The sequence below is a fragment of the Emydura macquarii genome, unplaced genomic scaffold (genome assembly GCF_026122565.2).
Source record: "Emydura macquarii macquarii isolate MOO-44397 ecotype Brisbane River unplaced genomic scaffold, CSIRO-AGI_Emac_v2 contig_2207, whole genome shotgun sequence".
Classification (NCBI taxonomy): domain Eukaryota; kingdom Metazoa; phylum Chordata; order Testudines; family Chelidae; genus Emydura; species Emydura macquarii.
This window is the reverse complement of record NW_027132344.1, coordinates 3,072,364-3,093,013: the sequence shown is the minus strand read 5'-3', so window position 1 is coordinate 3,093,013 and position 20,650 is coordinate 3,072,364. Positions and strand designations below refer to the sequence as shown.

The 20,650-nt window shown below is 41.9% G+C and overlaps 1 protein-coding gene across 2 annotated transcripts in view; it reads right to left on the bottom strand.

The window, feature by feature from the left end:
* The window catches only part of TMEM131 (transmembrane protein 131), a 158,964-nt gene that overhangs the window by 93,928 nt on the left and 44,386 nt on the right, over positions 1 to 20,650 (bottom strand). For both annotated transcript variants that reach the window (XM_067559993.1, XM_067559991.1), the window contains exon 3: positions 12,109 to 12,177. In XM_067559993.1, coding sequence (XP_067416094.1) covers positions 12,109 to 12,128 — 20 coding nt within the window. In that variant the 5' untranslated portion in view covers positions 12,129 to 12,177. The remainder of the gene's footprint in view (positions 1 to 12,108; positions 12,178 to 20,650) is intronic.

Sequence of the window (20,650 nt, the reverse complement as noted above, 5' to 3'; positions counted from 1 at the left end):
GGGAAACCACCTTAGGCAGGAAGGCAGGGTGTGGCCTCAAGGAACCTTGTCTTTATAAAATACAGTATAAGGAAGGTCCAAGGTCAGCAGCCTAATCTCGGAGACCCTCCTTGCCGAGGTAATGACCATCAGGAAGGCCAACTTCCAAGAAAGCAGAAGTAAAAGGCATATAGCCATGAGTTCAAAGGGGGGTCCCATGAGCCACAAGAGGACCAGTTTGAGATCCCAGGGAGGCACCGGGTCACAGACCTGCAGGTGGAGCCTCTCCACCCCTTTCAGGAACCTAATCGTCATAGGGTGGGAGAAAACTCATCTCCCTTTCAAAGGCTGATGGAACACCGATATAGCTGCCAGATGGACCTTATGGGAGGCCATGGCTAATAGTTTTAGTTGCAACAAATACTCCAGGATTGCCTGTATTGGCGACGAGCCCTGATGGGAACCCCTGGGACTCTGCCCAACAGGTAAATTGCTTCCATTTAGCACGACAGACGACCTAGGTGGAAGATTTTATGCTACCCAGCAGAATTTGCTGGACTTGCACCAAACAGGCTCACTCGTCTGCGCTCAGCCATGGAGACTCCACACTGAGGTGCAGGGAGTCCAGGTCCGGGTGCAGCAAGTGACCGTGATCCCGGGACAGGAGATTGTGCCATCTCGGAAGCTACAGCAGGGGACGATCGATAGTACAGCAGCATGCTGAACCAGTGCTGGTGCAGCCAGGCCGGTGCAACTAAGATAACATCTGCTTTGTCCCTCTTGATTTTCAGCAGGACTTTGTGAGGGACAGGAATGGGTAGGAAAGCATACATGAGGCTCCCCAACCACTGCAGCAGGAATGCATCAGAGAGCAACTCGGCCTCCAGACAGTGGAGGGAGCAGAACTGTGGACATTTCTTGTTCCATGTTGATGCAAACAGATCCACTTGGGGATAGCCCCACCATTGGAAAATCAGAGAGACCATCTTTGGATGCAGTGATCAGTCGTGGTGGGGTAAGAATGACTTGTTGAGGTGGTCTGCCTCTTCATTCCTCACTCCCGGGAGATGAGAGGCTATTATGTGAAAATTGTGCCTCACGGTACACCCCTCAACACTGCCCAGGGGCTCCACTACCAGTCTAGTGTGGCCAGGACGTGAGGGGAACTGTGACCACCCAGTCCAGGGAATGTCTGCTCGGGGCATAAAGAGAAGTCAACCATGACTGGAGTGGTCTGAGTCTTAGGCGAGCCAGCCTGACAACGTAAGTGCAGGCCACCATGTGACCTAACAGCTGCAGACAGTGCCTGGCTGTTGTCATCGGGCAGAGGTGCAGGAGAGCGATGATAGCCGACATCGCCTTGAAGCATGGCCAGGTTAGGAAAGCTCTGGCTTGGGAAGCAACCAGGACTGCCCCGATAAACTCTATCCGCTGCACTGGGGTTAATGTGGACTTCTGCTCGTTTATTAGCAGGCCCAGCCTGCACTGCTCTGGACCTGGGCTTTGGACTTTCCCCTGATTAGCCAGTCATCCAGGTAGGGCAATATTTGGACCCCCTTGCACCTCAGGTGTGCCACCACCACTGCCATGCATTTTGTAAATACCCTTGGGGCCAAGGAAAGGCCAAAAGGGAGAGCTGTGAACAGGTATTTGTTGAGATGACACAGGTCTAGTATTGGTCTTAGGCCGCCTTTCGCTTTGGGAATGAGAAAGTACCTTGAGTGAAAACCTCTCCCCCTCCTGTCCAGTGGAACCCTTTCTATGGCCCTGATGCTGAGAAGGGCCTCTACCTCTTGCACAAGGAGTTGTGCATGAGAGGGGTCCCTGAAGGGGAATGGGGAGGAAGGATTGTGGGGAGGGGTGGACACGAACTGGAGGGCATAGCCTGCCGAAACTATACCAAGGACCCAGCAATCTGACATGACCTTGGCCCATTTGGACAGAAAGGGAGCTAGGTGGTTCAGGAAAGGGCGGGAGGGATCCGGTGAACAGACTGGTACACCACCCTCAGGCTCACCTTCAAAACTGTCTCCTCTGATTGTCAGATCACTTAAATGATCCTTGCTGGGGGGCTGAAGAGGACCCCGATGTTGGTCCACGCCTCCTAGACCCCTATTTCTGTCCCTCTGTCCATAGGGCGTGAACCTCTGCTGTTGGTACCTCTGCTGCTGCTGCTGGCCCTGGGGACGGAACTGGCGTCTCGAGATCTGGGGCATATAAAGACCCAGAGAGCAGAGCGTGGCCCTTGAGTCCTTCAGACCATGCAACTTTGCATCCATCTGGTCTGAGAACAAGGCTGACCCATCAAAGGGGACTTCCTGGGACAGCCCTGAGGACTGCAGCCATGAGCACCTGCGCATGCAAATGGAAGAGGCCATGGCCCTGCCCACCGAGTCTGCTGCGTCCAAAGACGCCTGCAGCGCTGCCCTGGCCACCATGACACCCTCCTCCAGGATAGTGCTAAAGTCCAGCACCTGGTCCTGGGGCAGAGCATCTATAAAGCACTTTAACAAGTCCCAGAGATTGTACTGTACCTGCCCAGGAGTGTCTGCTGGTTAGCAATTCAAAACGGTAGGCTTGCTGTTGAATAAATTTTTCTCCCCAACAGGTCCAACTTCTTGTCGTCCTTGTTTCTTGGGGTGGAGCTCGGCTGACCCTGCCTATCCCGCTGGTTGGCCGTGTGAACCACCAGGACTATAAAATGGATAGTGAACTGGCTAGAGCATAGGGCTCAACGAGTAGTGATCAATGGCTCCATGTCTAGCTGGCAACCGGTCACAAGCGGAGTTCCCCAGGGGTCGGTCCTGGGGCCGGTTTTGTTCAACATCTTTATTAATGATCTGGAGGATGGGGTAGATTGCACCCTCAGCAAGTTTGCGGACGACACTAAGCTGGGGGAGTGGTAGATACCCTGCAAGGTAGGGATAGGATACAGAGTGACCTAAACAAACTGGAGGATTGGGCCAAAAGAAATCTAATGAGGTTCAACAAAGAAAAGTGCAGAGTCCTCCACTTAGGAAGAAAGAATCCCATGCACAGCTATAGACTGGGGACCGACGAGCTGGGCAGCAGCTCTGCAGAAAAGGACCTGGGGGTAACAGTGGATAAAAAGCTGGATATGAGTCAGCAGTGTGCCCTGGTTGGCAAGAAGGCCAATGGCATATTGGGCTGCATTAGGAGGGGCATTGCTAGCAGGTCACGGGAAGTGATTATTCCCCTCTATTCGGCATTGGTGAGGCCGCATTTAGAATATTGTGTCCAGTTTTGGGCCCCCCAATACAAAAAGGATGTGGACAAGTTGGAGAGAGTCCAGCGGAGGGCAACAAAAATGATTAGGGGGCTGGAGCACAGGACTTATGAGGAGAGGCTGAGGGAACTGGGCTTGTTTAGTCTGCAAAAGAGAAGAGTGAGGGGGGATTTGATAGCGGCCTTTAACTACCTGAAAGGGGGTTCTAGGGAGGATGGGGCTAGGCTGTTCTCGGTGGTGGCAGATGACAGAACAAGGAGCAACGGTCTCAAGTTGCAGGGAGGGAGGTCTAGGTTGGACATTAGGAAAAAGTTTTTTACTAGGAGGGTGGTGAAGCACTGGAATGGGTTACCTAGGGAGGTGGTGGAATCTCCATCCTTAGAGGTTTTTAAGCTGCGGCTTGACAAAGCCCTGGTTGGGATGATATAGCAGAGGTTAGTCCTGCTTTGAGCAGGGGGTTGGACTAGATGACCTCCTGAGGTCCCTTCCAACTCTAATATTCTATGATTCTATGATTCTATGATACCGGGAGAGGTGGGGGTGAAGGGATACTCGAACACCCTGGCCAGGACATAATATTTTTTCTCAGCCCCTTTAGATGTTGGGGCCACTAATGAGGGGGTCTGCCATAGGATCGCTGGCAAGACATTAAAGAAGCTATCCGATGCCTCCTTCAGCTCCTCCACCTCCAACCCCAAGTTGGAAGCTACCCTCTTCAGCAGCTCCTGATGTGCCCTGAAATTGTCCAGCAGCGCTGAGTGACCTTGGGTAACCACCTCGTCAGTGGAAGAGGACTGGAATGGAGCGGTGGGAGGTGGCATCCATTTCCGCTGATGAATGGCCCCCCACAGAAGTCCCTTCCTGGGGGTCTGACTCATCATCAGAGGCCAAACAGTGGCCCTTCTCCAGCACCTATGGGGAGGACTGCACCCCCAGCGATTTGAAGGACTGCAGACCTGGTCCAACAGGGAACCCCCAAGGTCCCCAATACGGCCATTGGGGTGGCCACTGCCCTTGAGGCCACCCCAGGGCTGCCTGCGCCGAAGGGTGTTCCGGCAGCCTATGCTTGTGGCACCTACTTGCCAGGTGGCCGCTCTCCCAGGAGGACACCAACTCACTGTCCGATGACCAGACAATGGGAGCCTCCGAGGCAGCTCCACTGTGGTGCCGAGGTTCAGGGGAGCGATGACCTGATCTGCGGGTGCTCCAGCACTCTGGAGAATGGCCCCTCGGCATTGTCGATCTTGATGACGACAAGATCCGGTGCGCCGGTGTTGCAACCAGTGCCAACATGGGGAGTCACGCTCCAACTGGGAGTCAGCAAATGTGAGACCCCCACTGGCAAGGTGTATCTCTCATCCCCCTCAACTGATGGTCCATATAGAGGATGACAACCTACTACTACTAACAATTACTTTGGTAGCTCAAGCACTTGAGGTCTGTGTGGTGAATCAAAAGTTCCAACTGTGCTAATGACATGTGGATATCATCATGGTACCACTATGTAATTTGTTTTTTCATTTAAAGAAAACTTAGGAAATTACACACAAAAACTATGTTAAAAGACTAAGATTGCAAAGTCAAGCACTCAAAGGCACCACCCATTCTGTGCATTAAATGAGGCAGGAGTCCTAAGGAAAAATGTAATTAATATCATAATGAATACACACAAGGGGGCCAAATTAAGGTTACTCGGGCAGTCAAACGTGGCATGCTCTAGTATGAATGCTTGACTTTGCTACCTTAATGGTTTTAAACATAGTTTGTGTATTTAATAGAAATATAAAGTGTTCATTTTTTCCTATGACTGTTGACCATATCATTACAAGCTTCAATGCCCTGGATATTCATGCTTTCTCCCATGCTACCCGAAGTACTAGGGAGAAGCTCCCTGTAAACATCTGCAAAGCCACCTCATTATTCTCTTTCAAATCCCTCAAAACTCTCCTTTGCTGTGATGCTACAAAAAACCTTGACAGTGGTTAAGCTACTGATGTGCAGACGCCACTGCTTATCATGCTGACCACTGTTTCCTTGTACTCCTCTGTCTATCTTGCCTCAGATTATAAACTTATTGGGGCAGGGACTGTCTTTCTGTGTTGTTTGTACAGTTTGTACAATGAGGTGTTGGTCCCTGAGTAGGGCTCCTTAGGCACTATGGTAAAACAACAGATACCATTGATTACAAGAGATTTCACACTTTGACAGAAATTCTCTGACTCAAACTTATTACCTGGATAACACTGCTACTCAATAGTGCACTAAGAACAGCACAGAACATAAGACTGCAACACCACTTACAGAAGGTAATGACATCTATTACCTCTTGTCTCTGTCTGGCAGAAGAGAAGATCAATATACTGAGTGGTTTGGTACAGAATTAAACACTAATAATTCTGAAAAGATTAATTCCAATTTATTATTTAAACGCATACTGTATTAAGAGAGAATAAAGAATTTATGCAAAAAAAGCATCTGCTGTGGTCAAATGAATATTTTCACAAAGTTTATTAACATCACTGGTCTAACTTGGTAAAATTGCTTGCACTCTACCTACAAACAACATTTCAAAGATATGCATACTAAGAATGGATTCCAGTGCAATTTCAAAAACACGAATACTAAAAATGGTTTTTAGTGCAGTATTTTAAAAATGTATTCTTTGAACATATGTTAGTCTATGCGTTTAATCTTCTATGCATGACCCCAGGAAAGGGGTCAAGCACGAAATAAGAAACTTCCATGTTACAAGTACTAAGATTTTGTGAATATTATTTTCACTCGAGGATTTTGGGTTGTAAAATGTGGATTTTATGAGTCCTGGTTTTATCTACACAAAGGCAGAATTTAGCAGACATCACTTGATTCTTTTTCTTTCACATTTAAAACATTTTTTAGCATTGAGATGTCTGTTTCAAATCCATACATTGAGTGGAAATATTCCCTTGCTCCTAAATTTATTTTATATATTTAAATTATTCTGTATGTTCAAAAATAATAGCTCTCCAGCAGTTATTTGTCTAGTGGAGTAATATTAGGCAAAACATTTGCTTTTTCGTTAATATACTTTATTCCAAATTAGCCAAAAAGTTTTTACAAGTTCATACAATATCATTTTTGTGTAACCAAACAGTAATATACAAAAATTAAATAGCCAATTACTGGGCTCAATAAACGCATGTTTTAGAAGATATCAACATTCAAATGTATTTTTAATACAAAAATTGTAACCTTCATAAAAATAAGAATTTTTAAGATCAAGATGCAGAGAATTGATTAGAATTGTAATTACTGTGTCAAAATAAATATAAAAATGTGTCAAAATAATAAATTAAAAATATAAAAAAGATTCCAAAAATATAAAAAATAAATATTTTAAAAATAAAAGAGTACGAGATACACTTTGGGCTCCAATGACTTCATCTCAAGTTTAGTTTAAAAAAATATATTTGTAAACTGCCAGTTCTGCAAACTGAACTTCTGAGAGTTAAGCTGTACTTTTCTGATTCGTCACCAGTAAAAGTTTCTTCTGGACAAATTCTGTCCTCAGGTACACCTGTGCAAACTGCTATTGCCTGGATTGTATGAGTATAAATCAGGTGAGACTTTGGTCCAGAATATGAACTGTAGTTAGCTGTTTGAGACACCACATACAAGTCAAAACCCAAACCCATCTCAGCATATTTTTAAAAATACAGCAAAAATTTAATGTCACTAAGGAAAGCAGATGTAACTGAATAGACACAGTAACATCTTCTGTTAGCAAGGTGACTTTTATTTACGTCCTGATTTTGCTATCCTTTTCATCAGGAGTAGCACTTAACAACTCAGTTGAAATCAGATTACTTAATGAACAAGTTACTGCTCAGCATAAGTAAGGATGCTGAATCTAGCGTTTTAGTTGTAGTTCAGTAATTAGACTGAAAAACATCAGTCAAGTCTCAATTAACTGGATTCAAGCTATCACTTAAGTAGTCAGATATTTACTGGCCAGTGACAATGAGGGTTGATTAATTCCAGTAAGTAATTTTCATGCAATAACACTTAACCTGAAGTTAAGGTTGTAAATACCTATAAATTGTTTTAAGAGGGACAGAAGGACATTTACCTTTGAGAATGCTGCAATTTTCAAAAGATATACAAACATTAGAAAGCCTTAATGTCCAAAACGAAGATTACACTCAAAGAAATCCAAAATGTTGGAACGTATAGAAATGTACAGTTACAATCACTCAAACATTAACTCTATCCCCATCCAGGTCCAGCCTTCCTCCATGTGCGTGCAATGTGCCTTGTATGTATGATGGATAAGAAATTTGTATAAGGACTTCAAAGTAGCTATTTATTCCACTTGTGTATAGTTTTGCCTGGCAAAAGTGAGTGCTGTTGCTAGGAAAATGGTGTAGTTGCATTAATTCAGACCATCTCCCAGGTATGTGTAGTCAAAGTAGTTGCACACAATGGGCATACAGATCCTTTCCAGCCATTTTTACATTTTTTTTTTTTTTTTAAAACTAACTACAACAAATTCTTTTAAGACCCTAAACGTAGTTATTGCATTTCAGCACATCCACGCTCTTTCTATACATGATCATTTATACTGATACGGCATCTTATAAAAAGCAATGCAACAAATACACATCTCAAACAAGTCAATAAAGGAACTGATCCAGAATTGTGTTTAACATATAAGAACTGTTTTTCTGGGTAAAAGTGAGGGTAGTCAAGAACAGAACTGTTTCACTCATGTCATGAAACAGTCCAAGTTTTGTTGTAGCCTTTCCACTATTTTAACTGACATTCTCATATGCTTTGTATTGCTTCAAGTGATGGTTATTATTGTGGGAAAAATTGAAGGTTCATTTTCCTTAAATACATTTCTTTCAGTTGTGCAGATCAGTTGACTTTTGATAAAGTATTGTAAGTCAATGTAGTCATTATTTTAAAACACATTTCTACTTTGTTTCCATTTCACATGGTTTTCCTGTAAGATCAAGTTTTATTTTGGCATGATTCCTGGCCCAGCTGTTCTGTTCCAAAGCATTCTGAATGCAGTGAGAAGTGTCAGATAAGACCCTTCAGAATCATGCAAGTAGGGACTGCTGATTAACAAGTGGTCTGGCAAAAGCTCTCAACAATATACACATTTAAGCAAAAATAAAAAGTCTATATTGGATAATTACTGTGATATACATCACACCATTCACTCCTGGCTTTACCATACAGTTATTAAATGATAAAAATATAAGTAAACATATGTACTGAATCCTGGAAGTTTGAGGTGACAATGCATAGCACTCACTCAACTAACAGATACTAGTCAACATTGTATGGCCAAATTTTCAAGCCAGATCTCAGTTTTCAATGATACAACTTAGTGCTTGCAATTCATGCTTTTTCCATGCAATTCAGTGCAATTATAAAAACAGAAATCTGATTTGAAAAATCAGACCAACAATGAGACATCCCATATTTATTCATTTCTCTAAAAAAGGCAGGATCTAAAATTTAAACTTATCTGGCATATGCAGAGAATGTATAGGCTATTTTCAAAGGATAAACAAATACATAAACATATAAACATACAGCATATACATTTGCTGTGATATAGAGCTGTGTGAATTTTTTTTTTCTTTTTAAAACCACAAACAACAAAACATGTCGTTTCAGCTGACACAAAACGATCTACAAATTTACCAAATAGTGTTGGCCAAAATTTCTTTTTTGGCACTTCGATGCCATTTACAAAATGACAGGAAAAAGATGGTGATGCCCCCTTATAACTTTTATCCTAGTGGCTTGAGCACTCACCTGAGACATGGGACATCTGCATTCACTTATGAATGACAATTAATAGTCATTGGGCTAGGGAAAAAGTAAGACTGACTCTCTAGCCTGATGATTAAGGCACTCACTTCGATGTGGGAGACCCAAGTTCAAGTTTCTACTCCAATGACTATTTATAAAAAGTAGAACACCTTAAACATGGGAAATTGAGAGAGATCTGCCCCAGAATATCCTATTGCCCCATGGCTAGGGCACTCTCCTGAGAAATTGGAGACCCAAGTTCAAACCCTCCTTCACATTGGGGCAGGAGGGTGAGCCTCCTACTATGCCCCAGGTGAGTGCCCTGACCACTGGCTGACTAACTGCCAGCTCTTTGTGAATCTAGCCCTTTAAAAATGCCTAAAAAAATGTTTCAGGTCAATTTAAACATGTTTCATTCAGCCCAAAACAGGGGGTTTTGGTTTTTTCCTGCAATTTTTCTTTTCTTTTCTCTCTCTCTCTCTCTCTTTTTTTTTTTTTTTTTTTTTTTAAACTTTTTGGACCTGCCAGCAAATCCAATTATCAGTTATTCACCCAGCTCTAATATATCCACATTTCTATCACTCTGAAGGCAGGTCAAATACAGATTTTCAGTTAAGACTACATACTTCAGCAAGACATTGACATGACAAAATCATGAGGATACAATAATCTTGTATCCAGATCCAGTACAGGAAATGTATGTCTAGAATAGCATTTAGGAGACAAATTGATATTTGATTTTCTGGATTGCCACCAGACACTAACCGAGCAAATTTTAACAATACCCTACCATACCAACATTAGCTTTCCATTTATTAAGATAGAATATTGCAATCCTGCCTACACCCAACTGTTATTTAGATGTCAAGTACTTTATATCATGGGAGGCATGTGTCAGCTTATGAACAAAGTAAATGTTTCAGGTTTCTTCACTGCATTACTTCTGAATTATATTCCACCTTGTTCTGATTTGTTCAGAGATGAATTTTATGCTGGACTCTCACACGTCTTATTCTTCTGAATGCTAGTAACTATGCGGACATTGTGCTTTATCAGAATATTTATTGATAAAGAAATTCTCTGAATTTCTCTCTCTACCTTTTGAGCTACTAACTGATTTTGGACAAAGATTTCAAACCTAGGTGCCTCAAAGTTAAATTCCTAATCCTTATTTAGGCACTTAAATAGAAGTGGTTTTATTTTTAGCAATGCAAGTTTCCACTGAAGCCAAATGGCAGGTCATTTCTATTTGTGTGCATAAATGTGTGCGCATTAGGCATCCAGTTTTGAAGCGACTGGCTTATATTTTTGAAGACAAGCAAGGTTTTTATTTTAACTGATATAAAAAAGTGCTCAAACATTTTCTCCACTAATGTACAGTCCTATTAATATTTTAACAAATCTATCATAATAGCAGACCACTGTCTTCCACCTAAAATTATAATTGCAGCAAAGCATTTCAACTTGCTATCGCTGGTAAAATATAATTGACTTATTTGACTTTTTAAAAAGTGAAGAAAATATTTAACGAACCAAAGTCTGACACACATATGCTCCCATTACAACTTTTAATTGAGAAATTCCAGTATTCAGTTAAACAGCCCACATCATTTGGCACCAATTCTACAGAATCACACATGCCTGTCGCAAATCATAAACATCCACAGTTTTAGCAGTGTTTCAGATCACATTAACTGACTTGGTTCAAAGTTACAGAGTTCTGGAAGGACAGATTTATATAAAAACCAACTAAAGCACAATGAAGAGCATATTTACTATAATACACATTTAAGACACCAGTTTTAAGGCTAAAAAACTGATAGTTTATATTTAAATTCATATTTGTATGAAGAATAGATGTTCAAGTACTTCTGAAATTAAAAACTTTGGATGTTCACATAGTAGGAAGTTCGTTTAATTTCCCTCAAATGTGCGTACTGAATATAGATCATTTTAAAAGTGAGTTTTTTCTACAGAATAAAGGAGTAGAAGCTATTAACATTATGATAAAAAGCTGAAAAAAACTGTAAAAAAACTGTATAAAAAATGCTGTATATTCAATACAAATCAGAACATCCTCAGGAATTTCCCCCATACATTTACTTTATTCTGATTCAGTGACTAAGACCATATAATCAAACTTGTGTTATGGAAAAAAATTATCTGCATGAACAGTCTTTAATTTACTGAATTTAGAAATGTGTATACTGCATTATTTATATGCATGCTATTCAATCGTAAATTTGTGTGGTTATAACTGAGATGTGACTAAAATGGCACTTTAGTACTGTACATTTTTGCTTAAACAAAATAAGCAAATAACTATAACCAGTTTTCTGACAATGACCACTTACTGACATTTAAATTAATGAAAGTTCCAAAACCAAAGTACAGTACTGAAATATAGACAAACAAAAGAAGGTTGGTTAGCTTCTCTTACGATGCTTTTAGTAACAATGTGTGTGGCATGTTAGCCTATATAGTCTGTTGTTCATTGCACTGACAAGGTGCATTAACTAATGCTTGTCAAATAAAGCACGTTCACACAGTTTTTATATTGAGTGACTTATTTACTATAAAAGGGAGAAGGATAGTTCCATGTGCATAGGCTATTCGTGGGCAACCACTTTGAAAAAACTATATATACTACAACAGACTCCCCTTCCCTCACAGGTTAAAAAATAACTCAGGATCAGAATAATATTCCAGCCTGAACAGGCAAAAGCTTCCACTATTTCCCCTGTACTCCTCTACATCCCCCTCACTGTGCCATTACTCTTTCCTACAAATGGGAACTAATCCAGCCAGCTTCTCTGTAGCAGGCAATGAAAGCAGACTTTGGGCTTAAAACAAACGATTCCTCCACGTTCTAGACCAACTGTACAAAACAAGTCAACAGCCTAGTTTTAGCTAGGAGTCAAAGATGGTTGAGATCCATGGTGACGAGTATAGCTAGGTCAGCTCCAATTAAGGATATACATTTAAAGTTCTGCCCATCAAGTGTGTGTGTTGTTTAGGTTAATTTTTGCATTTGTCTTCTAACTAGAACAGAAATAAAAAGCTTCCCAACTTACTGTTCATGGAAGTCCAGCATCGGTGGTTCAAACCGGATAGGTCTGCAATTCCCCCGATACACAGATACACTGTGGAAAGAAATAAGGCTCTGTAACAGAAGTAGTAGTGGCAACAAATACATTTTCTCTGCACACATCTCAATTCCTCCTTTCCTAGCAAGTAATTTCCGGATACTAGTCTGTTATGACTATTTTAGATAAAGGAAGAACCTGACAATTTTGTCCAACCAGTGAAGTTCTTACTGTATTTACTCAAGGTATTACTGTGCTGTACTTCAGTGCATATGTTTCTGAATAAACTCATTGGATGGTTTTAAGTGAAAAGATCTGAAAACTATTTTGAATGCAGTCTATCAAATGCAAAGACTTAAGCAGGATTATGTTAAGAGTATACATCTTAAATGGGCACAATTTAAGCTAACATTTTAAATTTTTCCCTCCACAATTATATCCATTCCAATACAAACAAAATACCAAGATGAAATATTAGGGAAACACAAAGTTTACCCATTAGGACATATGACAATATTTTATGCACATATTATTGGTCTTTTATGGAACCAAGTCCACATGTTACAAAGAGAAACACAAAGTAAAAGTAATTAATTTCAAATTGAAATTGAACTTGGTTTACTGACCCCCAAAATATTGTACTCATTTGAATGAAATGGATGTGATTACAGAGCAGCTCCAATTCAATTTATGAATACTGTATGCTAACCTGGTCATTGCTTTAGTGTACAAATATATTAGTTTAGTTTAAAAGGAAGCTGTAAGAACAAGCAAGAACTGGAAAAAATGGTGGAAGATGAGCCATTTCTTAGAAAAACAGGAAAAGGCCTGGCAACCATAATATCAAGAGAACTGTGGCAAATTTAAAAAGAAAGAATTCTCTCAAGGGAAGAGGGGAGTTGTTCAGGGGAATTATCCTGAGACAGACAGCTGTTGGGGGTGTCTGAAGAAGTTAGGACTGCCTAGGTGACGGAATGCTAACTTATGTTATACTCTTCAGCCACTAGGTGGTACTGTGTGTAACATACTTTAACTTCAGCTAATCTCAGCCATATCTGGCAGTACTTAAAGAATCTTACAGAAGACATCTCTGATGTCTCTCTCTGAGTGGAAGCTCTGTAGTCAATCCATATCTGATACAGAAACCTGACCTGCTAGTAGCAGCCGTACAACCTGTACATGTACAAGGAGTAGGTGACATTGACCATCAGGGGATAATAAGCCTTTTGGCAAGATAGAATTTTAAAGCAAATCTTTATGCATGCCTATCTAAATGCTGTGTTCCTACTGTTAAACAATGCTTTGGTTTTAAGAAAGCTGTTTTGTCATAATACCACTGGTCACAGACTCCCAAAGGGAAGCACCACAGAGTGCCAAACTCAGTTGATCCTGCTGGGCAAGCACAGTTAATTCACAGGGTACGTCTAAACTGCAATTAAACACTCATGGCTGGCCTGTGGTCAGCTAACTTGGGTTCCCTGGGTTCACACTATGGGGCTGACTAACTGTGATGCAGACTTTCAGGCTCAGGCTGGAATCTGGGCTCTGAGATATAGAGCCCGGGCTCCAGCCCAAGCCCAAACAGCTACACCACAATAAGACAACCCCATAGTGCGAGCTTGTGTTAGCTGACATGGGCCAGCCATGAATGTTTAACCGCAGTGTAGACGTACCGATAAGAGTACTGTAGCACAGAGCCTGATATATGACTGGGAAAATTGTGGATTTGCATCCTGAGATAAAGGCCCCGACACCTGACAGAGTGCAGTCGGAGAGACCAGAAAAGGGACAGTAGTGCAGCTAGCCCTGTAATCAAGAAAGTGGGATCTGAAAAGAAATTGTGCACGTAATGTGAACCTAAGTCTCTCCCATTGTACTTCAAAGAAAAGCTAAATATTGATCAAGTTTAAGGGTTTATGTATACATTCTCACTATAGTGCAGTTGGGGAACCAATTACACAGTTAAAATACATACCACAGAGAAATGTAACTGAATTTTATAACCAGCTTAAAAAGCGTTGGCCATGACCAATGCAGTAATATGTTTTGCAAAACCAACAGTCTTAGCAAACCCTCAGCAAAGATTTAACAGCTGACAGACAATTAGTGAGGCTCTACTGTATTACTAACCCACTTACGGCTGCCCAGGACTGACAGAGTGATTTGCCCATATACATAGCTGCTTTAGAGTTCAGCCATTAAGAGGTTAGATGCCATAATGCAGTTTAAGTTTTATTCTAACCCACACAGTATAGTTTCAAAAGGTAGTGTCCACCTTACACAAATAACTATCTCAATGCAAATTTGTCAACATTGCAAACCTTCTTTGGACCCATGTATTTCTTTGAACCCATTCCATTCTTTGGACCCATATATTTCTCTATTTACTGCTTCTGGTATGCTATTTTGAACTGTGTAACAAATTTGCTCCAAAGGAGACAAGTTTGTGTCTTTCTGCTATCAAGATAGTTATCTGTACTGGCTGCAACTACTCTCCTGCATGGATTTCTAAATAGTTTTGAATGGTAAAGCTCTAAAGCAACCTTTTTGGTATGTTATGGTTTGGAACTAGTAGCGCACTCAGGGATAACTCAGTAGAAGTATCATGCCTTTTTACAGAACAGTTTTCACTGAATACTTTACACACTTCACTATTGATTTCTGAAGTTATAGCATACTGCTTTGATTCTTTATAGTACATACTATCCTGGTAATCCTTTGCATTTACTGAAAGGAGGAAATTCAGATGGACCTGCCTGACTCTGCAGACAGCCTTCAGCAGAGGAAGGATCAGCAGCCCCTGGAAACAGCCACCTGGCCTCATGTAACTCAGTGGGACTGACACCCTCTTGGTGGGGACTCATGATACCTCTGTAAGGGCCTCTCCTTCCCTTAGGCACTCTGGCTCCACAGGTCAGATAAGGGGGAGGAAGGAAAAGGGTGTGGAAAGGGGTGGCCCTCTCCAAACTACCAGCCAATCATTATACCAAAATAAGAGGTCACTTGCCTACAATGAGATTTCAGCCACCTATGCAATTGCTCTAGTAGAGCTGCCCTGGTGTAAACCACTAACAGACATGATTTATATGAGTGCTCAAACTCTGAATAAGATTACCCACCAGGGTAGGGGTTAATAGGTGGACTGCAGGCCAAATCTGGATCTCCAGATGTTTTTGAACAGACCCTGAAATCTTATTTACTTATCTTTTTGCTTTTTGTTATTTTCTCTGGAGTCTGGACCTCGACTATACCTTGGACTGTTGCTTTTACTCCAGTGTCTTAAATACTAGTGTTGGCAAGGCTTTGAAGCAGATTGCACAGATTATCTTAATATGATCATTCCTCTCCTTCCTTACATGCTTTGATAGGCAGTCAAATAGTTAAGTGTTGATATTTTAGTCATCATTGGTCATCTGCATTAACACACCACAGAGATTAACAAAGTAAATTTCATGTCCTAAATCCATTGTTTCAAGGTCTCTCTCAACGCAGCGCTACGCCACTTGCTGGGGCTGGATTAATAGCATCAACTTCTGGATTGACTGAGCGGGTCTTCACTGACAGCTCAGTTGATCCAGGTAAGTCGATCTGACGGCGGTGACTTTGCCGCCATCAGTGTAGACATAGCCTCAGGTAGACATTACTGCATTGATTACACTTTGTTCTCTTTTGAAAGGTTTTCTTCACGACCACAAGGGGCTAGAGACTAAAATGAAAAGACAAAATTCTGCAGCACAAGATGGTAGCAACCACAAAAAGCAATGGGGTTATAGTTCATGTGGTTATAATCCCCCCAAAGAGACTAAAAAATGGCAATGAGGTTCTATGTTTACTTCTCTCAATGGCTTCAATAGCAATAGCAAGCAAAGTATTTTTTTTAATTGCCAGCCCTGCAAGCAATTTGAGATCTAAAAAAATTAAAGTCAAGCTATAATTTTAGCTTGGGAGTCAACATTAATATAGATGCTGCAGCCGACACAGTTAATTCTGTTGATGGTAGAAACGAAAAAGTAATTTAGTTAATTCTTCTTCCACTTCTCAGCCCTGAAGTGTTTGCAGGAATAAAAGGTAAGAGGAGTTATTTGTCACTGAAGCAAACCCATGACTCATTACATGCAGAAAACCAACTTGTTCAGGAGGTTTAGTTGTTATGTAGCCACTAGACTGACCATAACTTCACTTTAAAACTCAATTATGCCAGAACACAAACACACCAAAAGCACATCGCCCTCAAATGATTCCTTTTCTCATCTTCCAGGCCTCGGAACAGAACTAGTAAATATTTTTAAGTTTACTTATGGAAGTGGTAATAGGTTTTCAAGTGACACTACTTAGTAGAAGCACTAGTGCCAGTTGGCCATGATCTCTTCATTATTGTAGGCCATCTCTATATATGAGAAAGCTGCACCAATTTTAACTGAAGTTTCTAAACAAAGTTAGGAAGACTGTGCCCATTTAACTGTGTAGAAAAGGTCTTAGTCCTCTATACTTTTTAAAACATCCATCTTATGCTGGTATTTCCTAAAGGTTTCTTTCAGCAGCTGTGGAGTGATTGGACGTGGTCAACCTTGTAAGAGCAAGCAAGATATGTGAATGCTTGTTATCCTGGTGTTAAGCCACATGTTCATGTTGTGCATAGGGTCTAAGTATATAGCAATTACTTGATTACTTCAAGTAACTAGATCTCCTGTGGTACTCACAGGTCTGAGGAAATGCCTACAGTCAGGTACAGGAGAGAGACCCCACAATTCCAACTACAGACATGTAACCCCCTTGGAGTCACATGGATTGCCATGACTGAAAACCTGGTGCTTCCATGAATGTCCAGAAACAAGTGCCTCTCCTGAAGCTCTGCTATCAGCCTGGTACAGCTGAAAGAGCTGTCACTAAAGTGTGCACTGTATACCAGTTCAGAATAGTTAATTGACATTTGTGCACCCTTTGAGCAAACCCCAGAACTATACAAAAGTAATACATGGGGTAAATTACAGTTAGGGATAGTCTTGTTTGCCACTGAAATGTAGCCACCAAGGGAAAGGAGTGTGAGAGAAACATGGCAACTATTGTATTACCACATAGCAGCACAATGCAACCATTTAGAACAAGCAGCAAATACCTTATGCAAATAAATATGAAAACAGTATCTATTGGGTGGAAGGTAATTTGACCAGGATTTTTTCCACAGGGTATTCCAATGCACCTGTTATGGTCTTCAGACCCTATAAAACTGGGAGCTGGAGTAAAGCTATTTACCTGCTCCTAGCCATGTACCCTACACCTACAGGAAACTGCTTATAAAGCTTCCTATTCCTTAGGCAGGGGAGCAGACAGACAACCCAGAGTCAGAAAACCATGTGAAATAGACACTTGCAGGGAGCAAGAAGCTGGCTGCAGAAGGACTGATACCCTGCAAGAAGGGATATCAGAATTGTGAAGCCCTGGAAACAAGACTCAGAGGCACGGAGATTGTTCTGGGTCACTTTGCTTTGTTTTGAATCTTAGTTTTTAAGTTAAGAGAAGTCCTGAGCGAGTAAACTGGAACTGTGTAGACTGGTGCATGATTTTACCTTCCCTGGCTGGGAACTCCCCTACTTTTTTTTTTTTTTTTTTTTTTGGGGGGGGGGGTGGGGGGGGTTACAAAAGTCATTGAAATCTTAATGGTACTAGCAATCAGAGGACTCTCACATCTCACTTGAAAGACTGCACCTCAAGATGTACTGTGCCCTCCAACACTATGCTGAATCATTCATTCAGTGCTCATTCAGAGGAAATTGCTATCTACTGAGTCACTAATGTCTTTCTGCAGCACCTACTAAGCATTGTCCCAGCCCAACCCTACTTAGTTCGTGACATCTAAAGCTCACAGCCCAAGGTGGGATGGCAACAGGCCTATATAAATACAGGTAAGCAGATACTCAAACTTTTCTAAACCAGATAAATCTCTCTATCTTCCCTATTTCTAACTTGACACTTGAAAACGTGGAACTGGGCATCTTGAAAGATTATACATACTAAGACTCCCCACTGAATAAGCAAGATTATTATTTGTAATACAAGTATACTGCCACAAAGATCTTCTGGAACAGAAATCTGAGATATTTAACATTGATTTGATTACATGCCAACACTTTTCTAAATTGCAGCAATTGCAATATTTTGGCAACTTATTAATAATCATGCTTCAGTTACATCTAGAACACTATCTTATCAAAAAACAAAAACACAAAAACCCCAACAAGCAAGTCTACTTTTGACTCAGTAATAAAATGGAATTTCATTACTTATAAACTAGTGTCAATTGTATCGGGCTGTTTTAGAAAAGCTAATATGATAGAACATGAGACAAAGGCAAAAATGTAATGCCTAAATTTACAATTAATTCTACTGTGACCATAGCTTAAGGGATTTAACAAAAAAACCCTGTACCATACCACTGAAATGATCGATTAAGTTTGGTTCTATTTAGGAGACAGATATACAACTGATCCTAACATTAGTGGGATTCAGCTATATACAAGAAACTTCTCCAACTATACTATAGTTTGGGCACAGAGATGCAAGGTATAATTTAAGTCACTGTGACAATTTGGAGAATCTGCCTATGTACAACATATGTATTGAGACTAACGTTATGAAACTACTGTATCATTTCATGCCTCAGTGTATGGGGTATCAGTCATGTTCTGTCAGACCTGTGTCACCTATTTCTCAGGCCAGGGACAATGAAAGTGATTACCCTTAACAACTATACTGTGACTACTGAACAACAGGTACGCTAACGAGGGTTGCTTGAGCTGGGAAACTAGTTCAACCAAGTTTGTCTGCAGGGCTGGGGTCAGGATCGGATTAATTCAGGAGCTTTAGGGGCTGCAGCCCAGGGCCTCGGGCTAAGGGAGGCCTAGCAAAAATAAATCCAGGTGGCTGGTGAACCGCCCATTCGGGGAGGCTAGCCCCTACCCCCACCCTTTCTGCCCTATGCCACGCCCCTTTTACCCCTCTCCCATCAAGCCCTAGGCCGCCCTCGGCGGCCCGAGCACAAGCCACGCTGGCTGGGTGCCCCCAGTGCCGGAGCGCCCTCAGAGCCCGTGCCCCAGCGCTACCCCACCCCAACCTACCCTGGCCATCCCACACCCCAGCGGCCCCATCTCCCACTGCCAGACTGCCCCAGCACCTGGTGCGGACCCAAAACGGCTCCAGGCTGGCCAATCCACGCCAGTTCCCAAAGCACCGCCAGCCCACCCCACCCTGGGCTGGCCAGTCTGCCCCAGGTCCCGGAGTGCCTCTGGCCCAAGTGCTCCCAGGCCCCAGGAGCACCGTTGGCCAAGCCGCGCCACAGCACCGGCCCACCTCGTCCCCAGGCTGGCCCGAATGCTCCTAACCCCTGGAGCACTGCTGCACCGCCGCTGGCCCATAAGGGGCCCCACAAAATCTAATAGCCCTGGGCCCACAGGAGAGTTAATCCGGCCCTGGCTGGGGCTTGGAGAGAAATCACGTAACAGGAGGACAAAAAAACCCAAAGTGTTGATGATAGCCTTTAAAACCATAGAGACTGAATAGGTATGGGGAATTAAGAGAGACACACAGGAAGTCTGGGCAGGAAAGAGGATCAGAGAGGTGTGCTTTCACAGCAAAGGTGTCTTGTTTAACTAAGGGACCAGCCAAGGAAGAATAAAGAAAATAGGGTGCAAAGGACAGAGAGAGATACTTCATTCGCAGGGGACAGGATCCTGGACTCCACCGGAGACACTGATGTAAGCCCAAAAAAGAGAGCTGAGGAAACTGAGGTGGAAAATGTAAGTGGGTGTTCTGTTTTGCCTATATCTGTGTATTTCTTCACTATGGATGAAGATTTTAAGTATAAAATGTCTTAGTAGAATTTCAGATTTTACAGACTTTCTACTAACTACTGGAAAACCAAAGGAAGAAGTACTAAACATCCATGCTAGCAACCTCAGACCTCACTTTCTTCCCAATTTTAAAGGGAATCTAATTTAAACTTTTAAAATGTCAATTAGATTAAAAGATTTAAAAAATGTATTTAAAAGTTATTTTTTTCCACTCTGATCTGATAGGACAGAGACTCAAAATTTTGGTATTTGTATTTCACTGATGCATGCAGGGAAATAACTGATGGGAGTAATACCTGAATTTATACAATTTCTTTCAGAATGTAAAGGCTAGTCTACATTAGAAAGTTTTGTCAACCAAAGTCAGCTTTTTTCGGCAAGAGTGCTGGTGTACACTCTGCAATACCCCACAGCTCTGCCCGACAAAACTGTCCCCCCTCCCCCCCCTTTTTTTTTTTGACAAAATAAAACCACCTCAACAAGAGGCAGAGTTTTTTTCAGAAAAGTTTAAGCGACAAAGCATCAGTGTAGGCACTGCCCTTGGTTATAAATGGCCTCTGGACGTATCCCTCAAAGCCCATCATGACCACTCTGGTCAGCAGTTTGAACTCAGCTGCACCACCTCTCCTCTTTCTAAGCCCCAGGAGGTTTTCAAATAACTCACCATGGAGAACTCACTCCAG